At 44.8% G+C, this 16,281-nt stretch overlaps 1 protein-coding gene across 2 annotated transcripts in view; it reads right to left on the bottom strand.

Moving 5' to 3' along the window:
• Positions 1 to 6,268: 6,268 nt before the first annotated feature.
• The window catches only part of Heatr3 (HEAT repeat containing 3), a 44,657-nt gene continuing 34,644 nt past the window's right edge, over positions 6,269 to 16,281 (bottom strand). Inside the window, exons 12-15 of one of the 2 annotated variants that reach the window (XM_048355653.1) lie at positions 14,017 to 14,105; positions 9,892 to 10,035; positions 8,256 to 8,432; positions 6,269 to 7,304 (exon numbers count right to left, since the gene is read on the bottom strand). In XM_048355653.1, the coding sequence (XP_048211610.1) occupies positions 7,182 to 7,304; positions 8,256 to 8,432; positions 9,892 to 10,035; positions 14,017 to 14,105 (533 nt within the window). In that variant the 3' untranslated portion in view covers positions 6,269 to 7,181. Of the gene's footprint in view, positions 7,305 to 8,255; positions 8,433 to 9,891; positions 10,036 to 14,016; positions 14,106 to 16,281 lie in introns of those variants that run through there. The other variant, XM_048355654.1, reaches the window with a different exon arrangement.

Below are 16,281 nucleotides of genomic sequence, written 5' to 3' on the forward strand. Positions count from 1 at the left end.
CTGCAATAAAAGGGCTCCGGATGCCAGCAGGGTAGAAGGGACCAGGTTCTGGGCAACTGTCTGCAAGCTCTCAGCAGCCACAACTCTGAGTAGCAGTGGTCCAGTGTGCCCTGGCCCTGCAATGCCCCATCCACCATGGGCTGTAGAGAACACAGGACAGGTAGCTTGAGGAAAGGAAGGGTGGGGAAAGATACTGCTCTTTCGCTGTGGCTGTGTTAAAAGTCTGCCACGTTTCTCGACAAAGAGGAGTGGTGGCCCTGTTGGTCTAAATCAGGGTCAAGGTTTCCTTCCCCTTGCAGACCCTCCTTCCCACCTTCCCTCCTTTTTTTACTTCCTTGCTCTTTGTGCTGTGGCTTGAACTCAGGTCTTAACTGCTCTCTTGGCTTGCTTACTCACAGCTGATACTGCACTATTTGAGGAATACCTCCAATCCAGTATATGGCTTATTTTTGGAGACAGAGTCTAACAGCCCGTTCTGCCCAGGCTGACCTCTAACCTAGATCCACCTGTTCTCAGTCTCCTGAGTAGTGAGAATTACAGGCCTGAGCTTCGGATTCCTATGTTTCTGCAGATTTTAAACAACTGATTTCCTTTATCTCTTTCCCTTCTGTTCTCTATCATTAAACCTAACTGTAAGGTCCTCTCCCTGAGGGCTACATGCAGATGCCCTCACCTCATTAAGTCTCCACCCAGTTACCTGGGTTACCTGAAGACCTGGAGGCAGTTACCTCCCCTTTCCCTGAGGTCACATCCTAATCCACCTGGCCACACCCTTGCCCCTGCCCTAGATATAAGGCAGGGCTGGGGAGGGTGTGTCTCTCTCTCTCCCTTCTCTCCAGCCATGGATCATCTCAGCCACAGGCCAGCAGTTTGATAATAAACTTTCTCTCCTGCCTGAATACCGTGTGGCGTTCTCCTTTACCAGCTACCTACTTTTAAAAAACCTAATATATATGGTGCCGTGACTCGGATAGGCCTTAAGAGTCAGGACAGGCGGAATTCCCCTCTATTTTTCTCCTTTTTCTGGGAGTATCCCCAGTCCTGATGGCCCTTTTTCCACAAACTGAACTGCTGCGAGACGCCACGTGGCACTTTTCACTAATACCATTGCTGGCCTCCACATCCACATCCACACCACTTGTCTACCTGGGTGAGTGAAACTGCTGCTGCTCCGGTTCTCTGCCGCTCTGTCCGCCGCTTCTGCCTGGTAAGCTCTCATTCACTCACCAGGCGCCTCCCTCCCGTGCTTTTTGGGTTTTGCATCACAGTCACACCCGAGCCGGGACACTGTTAGCACACCTCTTGACAGTGCAATGAGGCCTGCTCGAAATACTCAAACAGATACAGTTTTTACCACTGCAATGGTAAATGGTCAGAAGTCACTTATATTCAGGCTCTCTTTCCCTCTTTTCCTCTCTTTCTCTTCCTTTTTCTCCCTCTCTCATCTGCCTGCTTACTTGCTTACTTTATAAAAACTCCAAGTCGTACCATCCTGATAATGTGCCTTGGTCACAAAGCTGCCTCTTTTCACAGACCTCCGATACTGAGGCTTGACCACCAATGTGCTTTGTCAGCAAAGATATCTAAAAGTTCTTTTCTCTAGCATTGACCATGTGGTGGATATTGGGTTTAACAGGCACCAGCTCAGGCGCCATTATGCCTTGTCACGTGTTCTCTATTAGTGTGTTTGTGTCCTCCTGCCACCACCCTCAACATGGCATCCCACTGGAGTTTATCAAAATATTGTTTCTCCATTTTATAATCTGAAAATTGTTGTTTGCTAGCAAAATTGTTTTTCTAACCGACCACGTGGTTTTAAAATATTGGGCAAAAAAAAAAAGTCATTTACTATTGGAATTCCAAAAGAGTCTGTCTACTGTTGAAATTCATTTTTGCATGCTGTAAAACCTATGTGTACAGTGTGTATGTCTGTGTAAATGTCATTTGTTAGTATGTCCATCTAGCTATATATCTGTGCTAAAACTCATCACATCTACTGAGTTTTGTCATTGCAGAATTCTGGCAAGTATTTGGTCAATTCTTGACAAGGTACAGGTAAGCTCTAGTCCCCTTGGTCTCCTTGTTGTTTTAATTGGAAATCAAAAAGGGTTTTTGTGGCAAAGATGCCTTGGATTGCAGTTCGAAGCCAGCCCGGGCTGAAAATCTCTCTCAAACTCCATCTCCCAAGTAATCAGCGAAGAGCGGAAGCAAGGCTGAAGAGACTGATCTCTAACCAGCCAAATGCTGGAAGTGGAGCTGTGGCTCAAGTGGTAGAGTACTAGCCTCCAGCAGAAGTGCTCAGGGACAGTGCCCAGGTCCTGAGTTCAAACCCTGTGAATACCAATGGGGGCAAGCCATCCCAGCAACAAGCACCTAGACCCCTGGGACTCAGCCAGTTCAGGGAACTAGGATCATGAAGAGGAGTAAGAGAATGATGTCACATCCTAAATGGAGTCACTTTGTCTCGCCCTTTCAAAATTAATCAGCCGGGGATCAAGAGATAGTAGCTTGTCCATCTAATGTCCATACCTGAGTATAAGAACTGTCCAAGTCATCCAATTTTTAATTTTGTGCCCTAAACCCTTCCTTTTGCCTTAATATTTTTTTTGTCCAGCCCCTGCCTCATGAGACTTCTTCCAGGCTTCATTCAAGAACTGGCATCTACCACCAAGGGACCCTGCTGCTCGCCTTCTCCAGGAGGGGCCAGATTTCTGCCTTTTACTCTTAATGTGGATGCCCCTGCCAGCAGGAAGCAGCCAGAGAGAGTCTTTGTCCTTTTTCATTACTATTAAAAGGCTGGAATGTAAGGTCCTCTCCCTGAGGGCTACATGCAGATGCCCCCACCTCAATTAAGTCTCCACCCAGTTACCTGGGTAACCTGCAGACCTGGAGGCAGTTACCTCCCCTTTTCCTGAGGTCACATCCTAATCCACCTGGCCACACCCCTTGCCCCTGCCCTAGATATAAGGCAAAGCTGGGTGGGGGTCTCTCTCTCTCTCTCTCTCCCTTCAGCCATGGATCACCTCAGCCACAGGCCAGCAGTTCGGTAATAAACTTTCTCTCCTGCCTGAATACTGCGTGGTGTTCTCCTTTACTGGCTACCTACTTTAAAAAACCTAACACTAACAACATCTAAAAATCTTTCTCTGATATAGGAACATGACAAAAATCAGTCTATCAGCTGAAGTGCCAGACTTTGAAGTCAGGCCCCATTTTACCACATGAACCCCATTTACCACGTGAACCCCATTTTAGAATCAAGCCAATCAGATTTGTACCTGTGTCCTAATCTTGCTTGCTTGAACACCTGATTGTTGTAACCTTGTTCTTTGCCTTTATAAGCCCTGTGTAATCACAGCTCGGGGCTCCCTCCTAACCTCCGCTGTGTCGGTGGGTAGGACGAGGCCCGAGTTGCAGCTCGCTTAAATAAAGCCTTGCCTTGCTTTTGCATTTCGGAATGTCTGAGTCTCAGTGGTCTTCTTGGTGGTGGTTTCGCGACTTGGCACAACAAGCTTTTTCCCTAGCCCAATCCTCTTCTAGAATTTCCCATGCCAATCAATGTACCACCAGCCACCACATGGTATAAGCCACAGACCTGAGTCCAGCTAGGAACTTTCCTGTCTTACTGATTGCTACTGTGTGGAATGCATCTGTCAGCACTTGTTGCTGGAGCCTCCAAGTTCTACACTGCACTGAAACAACTCTACCTACCTCCCAGGTAGCCTGTAATCTCCTGGCTGGTTCATTTATTTGTTTGCCAGTCCTGGGGCTTGAAATCAGGGCCTGAGCACTGTCCCTGGCTTCTTTTTGCTTAAGGCTAGCTCTCTACCTCTTGAGCCACAGCGCCACTTCTGGCTTTGTCTGATTATGTGGTGCTGAGGAATTGAACCCAGGGCTTCGTGCATGCTAGACAAGCACTCTACTGCTAAGCCACATTCACAGCCCATGGCTGGTTCACTTCTAAGACTTCACTTTCCCAGCAATTTTAGAATAATGATGTAGCACTGTTTGAGGCCATGGAGCCTCTTGTGACTCCTTCAGTTCGTCTCATTCCCCATTGCCCCCAGGATCTTTGCACATGCTGTTCTCCCTTCCAGAAAAATATTCCTGCTTCTTTACTAAGCCTCCGAGACCTCACCAACTAGGTGAAGCCTCTCCTAGAGCCTCATAGCAGCTGGTGGTCCTTCCTGGCACTAGTACCCACAAGTTCTGTACAGGTCAAGACTATGTCTATTCTGCTCTGTGTTTACCAGCGAGCTGGCCATAAAGCTAGAGGCCTTAAGAAATCGAGCTAAGAAGCATATGTCTAGTGTGTTTGTGCTGGTGCTGTACTATGGCTTGAACTCAGGGCCTGGATGCTGTCCCTAAGCTTTTTCACTCAAGACTGGCACTCTACCACGTGGCCCACACCCCCACTTCTGGATTTTTGGTGGTTAATTGGAGGTAAGAGTCTCTCAGACTTTCCTGTCCAGGCTGGCTTCAAACTGCCATCCTCAGATCTCAGCTTTCTGAGTAGGATTACAAGTGTGAGCCACTGGTATCTGACTGGTCTGGGTGTAAATAACTGTGCTGTTTGTTTGGTCTAAGTCCCTCCTATGATTGCCCTAATTCTCTCTTCCTCCTTGAAGGTCTGTTAGTATTTTCTGTGATATGTTTGCTCCAATATCTGGTAGACATATTTTCCTCATGTTTTATCATTACATAGTGACCTTCCTTGACTCCTTTTTATTTTTATTTTTTGTCAATCCTGGGCCTGGGCACTGTCCCTGAGCTCTTCAGCTCAAGGCTAGCACTGTACCACTTGGGCCACAGCATCACTACCGGTTTTCTGGTTGTTAATTGGAAATAAGAGTCTCAAGGACTTTCCTGCCGGCTTTGAACCACGATCCTCAGACCTCAGCTTCCTGAGTAGCTAGGATTGCAGGTGTGAACTACCTGCCAAGCTCATTTTACTGCTTGTGATTTATAGTCTGTTTTATCTGAAGTTGGACTAGTCCTGCTTTCTTTTGTACAACACTCACAGGAAAGATCTTATTCCACCCCTCCCCTTCTAGTCTGTTCCTAGAGGTGAAATGTGTTTTGTATAAGCAGTGTATATACTGGGTTTTATGTACATAATCCACTATAACCTGGGAATTTCTTCTACTTACATTCAAAGGAATTAGTGATAAGTAGGGGCTTACTAAAGCCACCTTATAACCTGTTTCTGACCAAATAAATTTTCAAGTATTCCACCTCTTATATGTTTGCCTAAGGAAAGAAAAATCACTACTTTGCCAGGAGGTGGTGGTTCACTTGTAATTCTAGCTACTTAGGAGGCTAAGACCTGAAGATTGGGATTTGAGGCCAGTTCAGGTTGAGAAGTCTGTGAGAATCTATTCTGGGACCACCAAAAAGCTGGAAGCAGAGGTGTGGCTCAGAGGGCCAACTCTGAGCAAAAAAACAAAAAACAAAACAAAAACAAAAACACTAAGGGACAGTGTCCAGGCCAAGTTCAAGCCCCAGAAGTGGTACACACACACACACACACACACACACACACAACTTGTACTCCATACTTGGGCAGGCTCATGCCTGTAATCTCAGCCCTCAGGATGCAGAGGCAGGAGGATCAAGAGTTCAAGGCCAGCCAGAATTTCATAACAAGACAGTCTCAAAAACTTTTGCATCCTGGATACAATGTAACTGACATCTGTAAACATCACCCAACAGTTGTTGAAGCCACCTTCTTCCCACTGGCTCCAAGGTAGACCACCACAGGTAATGAAACAAGTCTCAATACATCATTTTTTTGGTGGGTGGGGGGGTTTGCTGGAACTGAGGCTTGAACTCAGGCTTGCTTTCTGGCTTGGCCTTTTCACTAAGGCTGTCACTACACAGCCACGTCTGACCTTTTGCTCCAATTCTTGAAACTGGAGATAAAAGCTTCTCTCAGATTTAGTTGTTTGGGCTGGCTTTGAATCTTGATCCTCAGATCTCAACATCATGATTAGCTAGGATTGTAGGTATAAGCTACATTTAAACACTGAAGCCAGACTGGATTAGTTTATAGCAATCAAAACAGGCAGGCAGGCCGACAGGCAAAGGGCATGAGTTCAGTGGTACAGCATTTGCCTGAAGTGTGCAAGGCCCTAGGGTCAATGCATAGCACCAAAATAAAGAGTCAAATATTTGTTGTTTTTTATTCAGGACAACCAAAACCAACTGTGTGGAACACTCAAATCTCTGTGGACAATTCTTCTGACTAGCGGACAATGGAGCAAACCAGGGCTGGCTTGCAGATCCAGGAAAGTTCCTGCCACAAGCCAGCTGTCACCTCATACTTTCAGGACTTCTGAGGTATGGCTGCCACCAGGCTTTTCCAATACCCTACACAAAGGAGAGGTAGGCCACCCAGGAATAGGTGTATGTGTGTGTGTGTTACAAAAAGGAATGTATAAGACACAAAGCTTATAATGAAAATGTTATTTATTCAAAATATGTTTTACAATTCTGACTCAATACCATATTAAATCAAGGCAGGAATTGATCAGATCACCATGAGATTACTGTTACCTCAGTAGCTCACCAGTGCCAGCCCCTGAGTGACACAAATTAATTCAATTACTTCTTCACAACAGGGTCCTGAAGTGCTATATACTAATAGGACCCAGTTAGTTTCATCTAATGAAAATAATAGCGCTTAAAAAAGTACCCAGGCAATGGTTGAGACTTAGCTTTCTTGCAAAATTCAAGGGCATGATTCTTGAAAGTTTCTATACTGCCCAGGAAATGGTTGAGGGCCAGGCATGCCGTTCAGAGCAGAGTGTGTGCATGGCCCGGAGTTCCAGCTCCTGAAGCACCAAATAATTATCACAACATACAAAACCACTTGGGACCACACCATATTGCCTCTGTTCTCGGGGACTGAAGTTCGTGGGAGACACATAGACAAATGCACAGATCCCACTGCCCAAGCATGCTTTTCTTACAGGTTTTACTTTTTTTTTTTATGAACTTCAAATTAAAGTTCAAAGTATGAGCATGACAATAGCTTTTGGAAGCACATATCTGCAGCATCAACTCCTTTGGGAAGTTGGTCTCTCTCTTTCTGTGGTACTGGGGACAGAGCCAGGTCTTCCCATACCACACACAGCACTCTGACCGTGCCCGCAGGAGAGTCTTGGCACTCTCCTGATGGCTCAGGAAGTCAGTCTTTTCTCCACAGTTTCTTGATAAGCGATAAACCTTCTCAAGTTCATCTTCACATTGTCAAGAACACACAGCTGATCTGGACTGTATTTACCTCTCCCCTCCTTTCGGATCTGCTCAAAAAAAAAAAAGTATGCAATTTGGTATCTATTACAAAGTCATTTACATAAAGTATTTAATTTGGGGTATATGTAACTATTTTACAACCAAGACTTCAAGATTCGGTGAAACAGTTTTACACCCAAGTTAAAGAAAATACAAAGAATAAAGACAAATTGAGAATGTGCACCCTTTTATTTACTAATTTTTGGCAGGACTTGCTAGGCAAGCACTCTACCACCTGGCCTCTGTCCCAGCCTCTTCTTTTTCTCACTTATGCCACCACGCCCAGCCTTTTCTCCTGATATGGGATCTTGCCTGTTTTTCCATTTAGCCGGCCTGGAACTTTGATCCTTCTTTCAGCCTCACGAGAAGCTTAAGATTTACAGACAAGAGACATCTGCCCAGTGGAGTTAGACTTTAAAAGAATGACTTTTATGGCACTCCACCAGAGGTGAAGTTTTAGGGTAGAACAGAACCAGCTGGAAAGTGTGCTATAAAACAGGTTGGTAGGCCAGTCTTCTTATTTAGGTTAAGAGTTGGGGAAAAAAAAAAGCCCAAGTGGTGGTATGACTCAAGTAGCAGAGCACCAGTCTTGAGCAAACAAAAAGCTGAGGCACAGCACCCAGACTCTGAGTTCTTCAGAGGCTGGGTTGCAGCTTTGATGTGCTCTATGAAAGTGCTTGGTGGGTTCAGATTGCAGCATTTACACACACGAAGCGTCGGTAGAGTGCAAGAGGCCAGTCAAATGCCAATATGGCTTCAAGTCCAAGGTCTGGGCATCACTGCAGATTGATAACTCAGTCAACAAGCCTTTGGGGTAAAGTGCTCTCTCTGGTAATCTCTGGCACTTACCGGGGCTGCTGCAGTCTGCACCAGTGCTAAGCTGCATAGAGCAATTATAATTATACTCCCTCCCCAGCGACTACTAGGCTTGTGCATCGACAAGTAAAGCAGCTACAAACCTTCATTTTGAAGATGGGCTGAAATTCTCTAAGAGTAGAGAGCAATTTTATTTGAATTGAGGCCTTTTCAGCTTCCTCTCCATCCGCGAAGACATCGAAGAGGGCATCCAGAGCTTCTCCTGCAACCACGAGGGAAGGGTCTTTGGTGGCAACCTCAAGCAGAAAGCTCCCAATGGTCTGGAACAACACACACAGGTAACCCGACTACATACGTGCACAGGTGTGCTGCTGCTGGTCTTGCCATCATCCCACTTCACACAGAAGGTCCAGCAGAAATGAGAACTTACTAAGGAATGAAGACTTTGCCAATCCTTATAAACACATTGAATACAACAGAAGAGTATTATGCTTACATTCCTAAGTCAAGTGAATTAAGATCCACAACAACACTGGAAAAATTGATTTTGGAACTGCCCTTTACCTCCCCTGAAAGGCTCCTGTCTAGTGTTGAAGGCACAGAAATCTTACCTGTAACAACAAAATCTGCTTTTAATAGTAGATGAATTACTCATTTTGCTCACTGTCTTGGTTGATCTGCTACCCACAGACCTGCTATAGAGCTTCCCATGATGTGAAGGCACAGAATAACCTGTAACCTAGCTGCTCTGCCTCCCAGCACCTCTAGCATGATGTGTACCCAGTCATGGAGCTAAGGAACAGGTGATCATTGGCCAGCTGGCTAAGCTCTCTGGGCCCCCACTGTCTCCTCCAGAATGTAACTTGAAGCCCAGAGCACTACCTATGAGGTAGTCTTATTAAAACAAGGATCTCAATCCTTGGCTCTCAAGCAAATCCAGTCTTTAGATGTAGTTTCCAACTGGCAGGAAGTAGAGAGGACAGAGGAACAAGCCTACAACCACAAGGAAGCAGTCAGACAGACTCACACGGCTGGACATTCTGCTGGGTGCTGAGCTGGGTGATGAGGACAAGCAGGTGGTTACAGGAGAACCAAGGTCAAGAGAGAAGGAGACGTACACGATCCCAAACCAGGCAGGATCTCTGGCTTTCCTGGCTTAAACTACCTGCAAGTAGGTATACTGGAGCCAACTAGGAGATTATGAATAGGACCAGGAAGTAGATACATCAAGAAATGACAACTGCAGAAGGCATACCAATGGCAGACAAGTAAAACCCTGACCCTGTCCCTATTTATAAGAGATACAATTAAGCTGACAGGGGAAAATGCTATGTCTGCAATTTACCTAAATGCACAGAAGTGAAACTCCATGAAGTACACAGATAGAATAGTAACTGTTGATCTCTTATGGGCACAAACTCAGTAGTTACTACCTTTTTCATGCTTAGAAATTTAACAAGATTTACAAATTGTATAGTTGAGAAGAGGTTATTATTCCATTAAAGTGGCAATCAGCCTTAGTGTAGAGAAATTACACACACACATACCACATCTCAAGTAGTTAAATGGCAAAATGAGGCTCAACTTCAAAAGTACTTAACTAACACCTGCCATTAGATCACCCTAAAATGTTCCTTGTACTAACATACCTTCAGCAACTTGTTGCTACAGTGTCTTCCCATGGGGCCCACACAAGCACTAGAAACCCTGTAATGTTACTCCTCCCCGCTTCCCCAGTACCCCAGTATTTCACACCAACTTTGGGAGCAAATGTTTTACCTTAAGAGTTTCAAGTGTCCCACCTTCTTTGGCCAGCACGCTGCCAATGATTCCTGAAATACTGACAAGGTTCACTCGAACCCCAACATTGGTGCTCCCAATGCCAGCTCTGCACAGCGTCATCAGCTGCTCGGGCGTCATGCACTGTTGGGGGGGGAGAGAATGTATAGTGTGACACCCCACCATTCCAATGGCAAACGAAAGCCAGCAATCTCTTCTATAGGCTGTGTGAGGCCAAGAGCAGAAGGCGCACCTGGCAGAGAATCTGGGTATTCTGGGTCACTTGTCACTATCCAATACATATTGGAGACTCAAGTCTTACTTTTAATTTGAAGACTTTCATTTCAGATATACACATACTACACAGACTCCAGTTTTGTTTTATATTGATCATAAAGGTTTGAAAGGTTTGTTTGCTTGTTTTTTTTGTTGGTCACGGGGCTTGAACTCTAGGCCTGGGTGCTGTCCCTGAGCTCTTCAGCTCAAGTCTAGCATTCTACCACTTGAGCCACAGCACCACTTCCAGTTTTCTAGTGGTTAATTGGAAATAAGAGTCTCAAGGACTTTCCTGGCTGGGCTGGCTTTGAACCACCATCCTCAGATCTCAGCCACCTGAGTAGCTAGGATTACAGGTGTGGACCACTGGTGCTCAGCTCATTTGAAAGTATAGTTGAGTAAGATGGCTCATGTCTGTAATCCCAGCTACTCAGGAGGTAGAGATTTGGAAAACTGGCTGGAGATCAGCCCAGAAAAACAAAACAGAACAAAACAAAAACTAGTGAAAACTATTCACAACAAATTAGCTGGGCATGGTGGCACATAACTGTCATCCTAGCTACGCAGCAAATGTCGATTGGGGGATTGCACTCTAAGGCCAGTTGGGTAAAAAGCACAAGACCCTAATTGAAGCAAAAAGGGATGAGGAATATGGCTCAAGTGGTACACTACTTGCCTAGCAAGCAGAAGGCCCTCAATTCAAACCCCAGAACCACCAAAAAAGAAAGGAAAGTTTTTAAAGTAACCTTAATAAAAATGTGTAGTGGGTGCTGGTAACGCATGCCTTTATTCCTAGCTAGTCAGAAGACTGAGATCTGAGGATCATGGTTTGAAGCCAGACCAGGCAGGAGAGCCTGTGAGACTCTAATTAATCACTCAAAAGCTGGAAGCAGAGCTGTGGCTCAAGTGGTAAACAGCACCTAGGCCCTCAGTGAAAGGCCCAGGACCAACACACACACATACAAAAACAGTGTAAATAATGTAAGAACTTTGAGATATTCTGGTTGTAAATTACCAGCGATCATAAATATCACTGTTATATAGTGCTATGTGGTGGTAATCTTCAGCTTGGGCTAATTTGAGCACAGTTTGGGAGCAAGTTTCATGAATGGGTTGCTGCTTAGACAAGCCCTCTAACCAGCAGCACAGAGCAGTGAGAAAAAGATGGTCTGGGGTTGGTGGCATGGTTCAGTTGGTAGAGCACCAGTCAATGAGTCAAAGTGTCAGGTACTAAAGTAGAGTCTCATACTCAGACAAAGACAAAAAAAAAAAAAAAAAAAGACAGAGCCAGAGTCTAGAGCCAGACTTTCTCAGTTCAAATCCCGGTCATGCTTGGACCTCTCCACAATCCAGCACAGGTTACTGGATTCCATAAACTGTCTACTTCCCACAGGGTCGCAGACATCCACGAAGAGCTGCAGTTTCCATTGGTAAACCTCAAGCTTATTTCTTTTGTTTTTAGGTCAGACTGGGACTCACTCGGTACCTGCCTCTTTTGCTCATTGGCTAACCAACACTCTACCAACTGTCAAACTCATTTGTGAACCTTCTGCATGGCTTTTGCCCAATGAAAAGGAGCAGCTAATATGCCAGATTTCTCAGGAAATACTCTAATGACAAGCAAGGGCTGAGCTGGCATGTGGCTTAGAGGTAAGGAATCAGCCTAGCAAGCTAGAAGATCGTAGGTTCAAACCCCAAAACTACCCACAAAGAAAATTTTGTAATAACAAGGCTATGGTGAATCACAAGGTATGTTAAAGCATTATCAGAACTCAAGTCAACGAATGCACACAAGCTAGCAAGGTAGGTAAAGAGCTAGACAAGGAAGCAGCAACCAGGTCCTGAGCTGCACACGGCCCCGCTAATGTGACACTTGGGGGACCTGGGTTCAACACCTAGGATACAGTGAGCCTGAGAAACCAGGATCTTAACATATACGAATAGTTACCTCTGACTGAGCACAAGCTTTGACTGCTTTTTCCTTCCTTCCCTTCCCTTCCCCTCCCTCCCTCCCTCCCTCCCTCCCTCCCTCCCTCTCTCCCTTCACTCCCTCCTTCACTCCCTCCCTCCCTCCCTCCCTCTCTTTGCATGCAACCTGGCAATGCACTATCCTCCTGGGACTAAGGGTAGGACTACAGGTATTCATCATCACACCTGGCTCAAGTAGTTTTCTGTAACTAGTAGGCAGGCCCAGTAACTGCTCCCTACATGCCACAGAAAATAAGAGCATGGGCTGGGAATGTGGCTAGCGGTACAGTGCTTGCCTAGCATGTATGAAGCCCTGGGTTCGATTCCTCAGTACCATATAAATTATAAAAGCCAGAAGTGGTGTTGTGGCTCAAGTGGTACAGCTCTAGTCTTGAGCAAAAGAAGCCAGGGCCAGTGCCTAGGCCCTGAGGTTCAAGCCCTAGGACTGGCAAAAAAAAGAGGGGGGGGAGGGAGGAGGAGGAGGAGGAGGAGGAGGAGGAGGGGGAGGGGGAGGGGGAGGGGGAGGGGGGAGCAAAAGCTCACACCAGTGACTCATGCCTATAATCCTAGCTACCCAGGAGGCTGAGATCGTCAGCCTGGACAGAAAAGTCTGTAAAACACTTCTCTCCAATTAGCCACCAGAAAACCAGAAGTAGAGCTGTGGCTAAAAGTGGCAGAGTGCTACCCTTGAGCAAAAGAGCTCAGGGACAGTGCCCCAGGCCCTGAGTCCAAGCCCGATAACTGACAAATAAAAGAAAGAAAATAAGGGTAAAAGTACCATATTTTTCTACAGGCCCTACAGCCACAAGGTAGGCTATGTGTTATTACCATTTGCATTTCACAGAAAAAGAGGGCCAACAGTTATGTTAAAAGAATTCTGAACTGTAACCTCTCTGTACATCACTTTTATTAAAAATTAAAAAAAAATAATAAAAGCCAGGCACTGGAGGCTCACACTTATAATCCTAGCTACTTAGGAGGCTGAGATCTGAGGATCACAGTTCAAAGCCAGCCTGGGTAGAAAAGGCCATGAGACTCTTATTAACCACCAGAAAACTGGAAGTGGTGCTGTGGCTCAAATGGTAGAGCTCAGGGACAGTACCCAGGCCCAGATGTCAAGCCCCAGAACTGTAAAAAAAAATTTTTTTTTCAAATATGCAGAGGCTTTTAAATCATAAAGAGTACATATTACCATGTCAACAGCATCCATTTTGTTGAACAGTTAAAAACAAAACAACAAAAAAATCCCCAGAATGGAAAACAAAACAAAATAAACCAACTCCAATAGTGGAGTGCTTGCCTCCCATTCATAAGTCCCTGGCTTCAATCCCCAGCTCAGACATTGTAAAGGTGATGTGCAGAGGGGTTACAGTTACATAAGTCAGGCAAAGAGCACATTTCTTTTTGGATAATGTCACTCCTTCACTTACTCTCTCCTAGCTTTTTCCTTCTGTCCCCACCCACAAGTTGTATAGTTCATTTTCAACATAGTGTCTAGTGAGTACCACTGCTGCATTTGTTCACCCTTTGTCCCTTCATTTCTGTACCCCCTCCTTACCCTCCCAAAGACAGATAAACAAGACAAAAGAAATGAACAAAAAGAAAAACAGCAGCAGCAACAACAACAAAAAACCCTCTTGTTTAAAATGGGTCAACTTTAATTAGCTGGACCTAGTGGTGTATGCCCTTAATCCCAGTACTTGGGAGGCAGCGTGCAGGAAGATCAGAGAGTTCAAGGCCAGACTAGGTTGCATAGTGAGGCCCTATCTCAAAAAACAGAGGGAATGAAAATTTTAAAAAACCAACAACCAGTTGTATGGCCACAGAATCACCTCCAACAAGAAGACACTTCAAGTTTCACTATAGTTTTCAAAGTCTTACCTGGGGAAGGTTATTGGAGGCCATTGTTTGCAAAAGGGCCCTCAAGGCACTGCTTATTGCTTCCAGAAAGTCAGGGTGGTCAGCAAAATCTAAAACAGAAAGTTACCACAAAACACAAAGATCAAGTTAAGTTCTCTCTCCCAAAACAAGCTAATTTGAGAAAAGTGGATTAAAGAAAGCATGCCACATGTTAGCATATACTGTGATTTTAAAAAAATGCTTGATATTTAAGCCAATGTTTAGTTCACAGAGCCCTGGTCGCTATAGATCTGAAATCTGAAGATGACCTGGGGGGGAAATCACTGGACTCCCTTTGGAACAGGACAGCTCTGAGCCACTGCTGTGCACTAACTCAGTCTTACCCACCTCCATCATGGCGCTACGCAGCCCTCTGTCAAGTTGCCTCCGACACCAGCCTTCTTGCCAAACCTAGCCCACTGCAAGCCAGGAACTGCAGCCCGGGGGTCTAGGCTGCCCTGCCCCCAGGTCTTCACCAACCCCACTCTAGCTCCTCATCTATTTTCCAACCACCCCTCTTCCCACACAAGAGCAGCAGAGCAGTTCCAGGCCATGGTGCTGGTGGTGGTGGGCAGCAGCAAGGGCCCCTTCCACGGGAAAGGAAAGCACTTGTGATGTACACGGTAACTTCCAAAAGTCCTGTGTGCTGTTATGGAACCCTGCCCTTCCCACAAGGAAGGGGAGTCCATTTCCTCCTGCCTTGAATCTAGGTGTGATTTGTGACTTCTTCAACCAACCGGACACACAAGTAACTGGCTAGATCCTAAAAGCCAGTATTGATTACTGCTGTTTTTACTGAATTTTTTATTTTTTGTGTTGGTCCTGGGGCTTGAAATCAATGGGACTGGATGCTGTCCCAGAGCTTTTGTGTTCAAGCCATAGCTCCACTTTCAGCTTTTTTTGGTGGTTAATTGGAGATAGGAATCTCAAATTTTCCTGCCTGGGCTGGCTTCAAACTGTAATCCTCAGATCTTCCTAAGTAGCTAGGATTACAGGTGTGAGCCACCAGTGCTGTGATTACTGTGGTTTTAAGTCACTATTTGGGGTAATTTGTAATACAGCAATAGACAGCTTGGCTTCCTGCTCTGTGGTGCTGGAGACCTCCTTTCTAATTCTGATGCCCCACTTTAAATTGCTTAGGTGAAAGGCAGGCAGCTTCTCAAAAACGAATGTGAGAAACTATTGTGTTTTTTGAGACAAGGTCTCACCATATAGCCTTATCTAGATAAGGAACACATTTTTGGTCATTCATCCAAATTTGGGAAAGATAATTTAACCCATCCAGATGAGTTTCAGTAACAGGTCAGCAGACCTGACATTCCCTAAGAAATAGAGGAAATATTAAAAGAAGTTAAAAAAAGGGTAAGATTTGAAATGTCTTTCTGGACTAGGAATATAGCTCAGTGGAACAGTTTGCTTATGCAGGAGGCCCTAGGTTCAAACCTTATCCTGCTGCCAAAACAAAAAAGTTCCTAAGAACATAATATACTGCCAAAGAAGTTGTAGCATGCCTAATCAACCTACAAGTATCAGCTTATATTTTGATGAATTTTTCAGATTAATTTCAATATCCTGATACAGAAAAGAAAATATACCCCAGAATGGGATACCATCATTCTAACAACAACAACAAAAAAAATAATTCAAACTTCCAAAATCTAGGAAAACAGAATCCTAAACAATGTAATGGAGCCAAACTGACAGAATGAGAAAACAACATTATAGAAAATTAGGTGCTTTGAAAATCAAGCTCCTAACAAAAGGAAAAAAGATAATGATGCTTTTAATGTAAGAATCACATTCTACTAAAACATCTGTCATTTTATCCCTGGTGCTTAGCCAGAAGCACAATGTTGGTGTGCAGAGAGACTCAGAAACTTGGTAACTATTCAGAACTGTGCTTTAGCATTAAAAATAAAACAAATTAGATAGAGCTATACAAGTCTCATGTGTTTAACTTTCAAACATAGTTAACACAAAAAGCAGAGCAATTTAGCCTTATCTACCCCACCAAATTCACCAACAACACTATCCATACATTCACAAGATTACATCTAAAGAAATCACAGGTATCTAGAAGGATTGTATTAGAATATCGTCTCAAAAGTGGAGTATCTCAGCCCACGTGTAAAGTTTGTCAAATAGTCATTTCTACCAATAGGTGCAATGGTGTCTAGACTGCCATTCTAGTGTATCTGGGGTCCCACAGTGCATTATTATGGAATCCGGGGTCCCATAGGACAGTAA

This window comes from Perognathus longimembris, chromosome 10 (genome assembly GCF_023159225.1).
Source record: "Perognathus longimembris pacificus isolate PPM17 chromosome 10, ASM2315922v1, whole genome shotgun sequence".
NCBI classification, from domain to species: domain Eukaryota; kingdom Metazoa; phylum Chordata; class Mammalia; order Rodentia; family Heteromyidae; genus Perognathus; species Perognathus longimembris.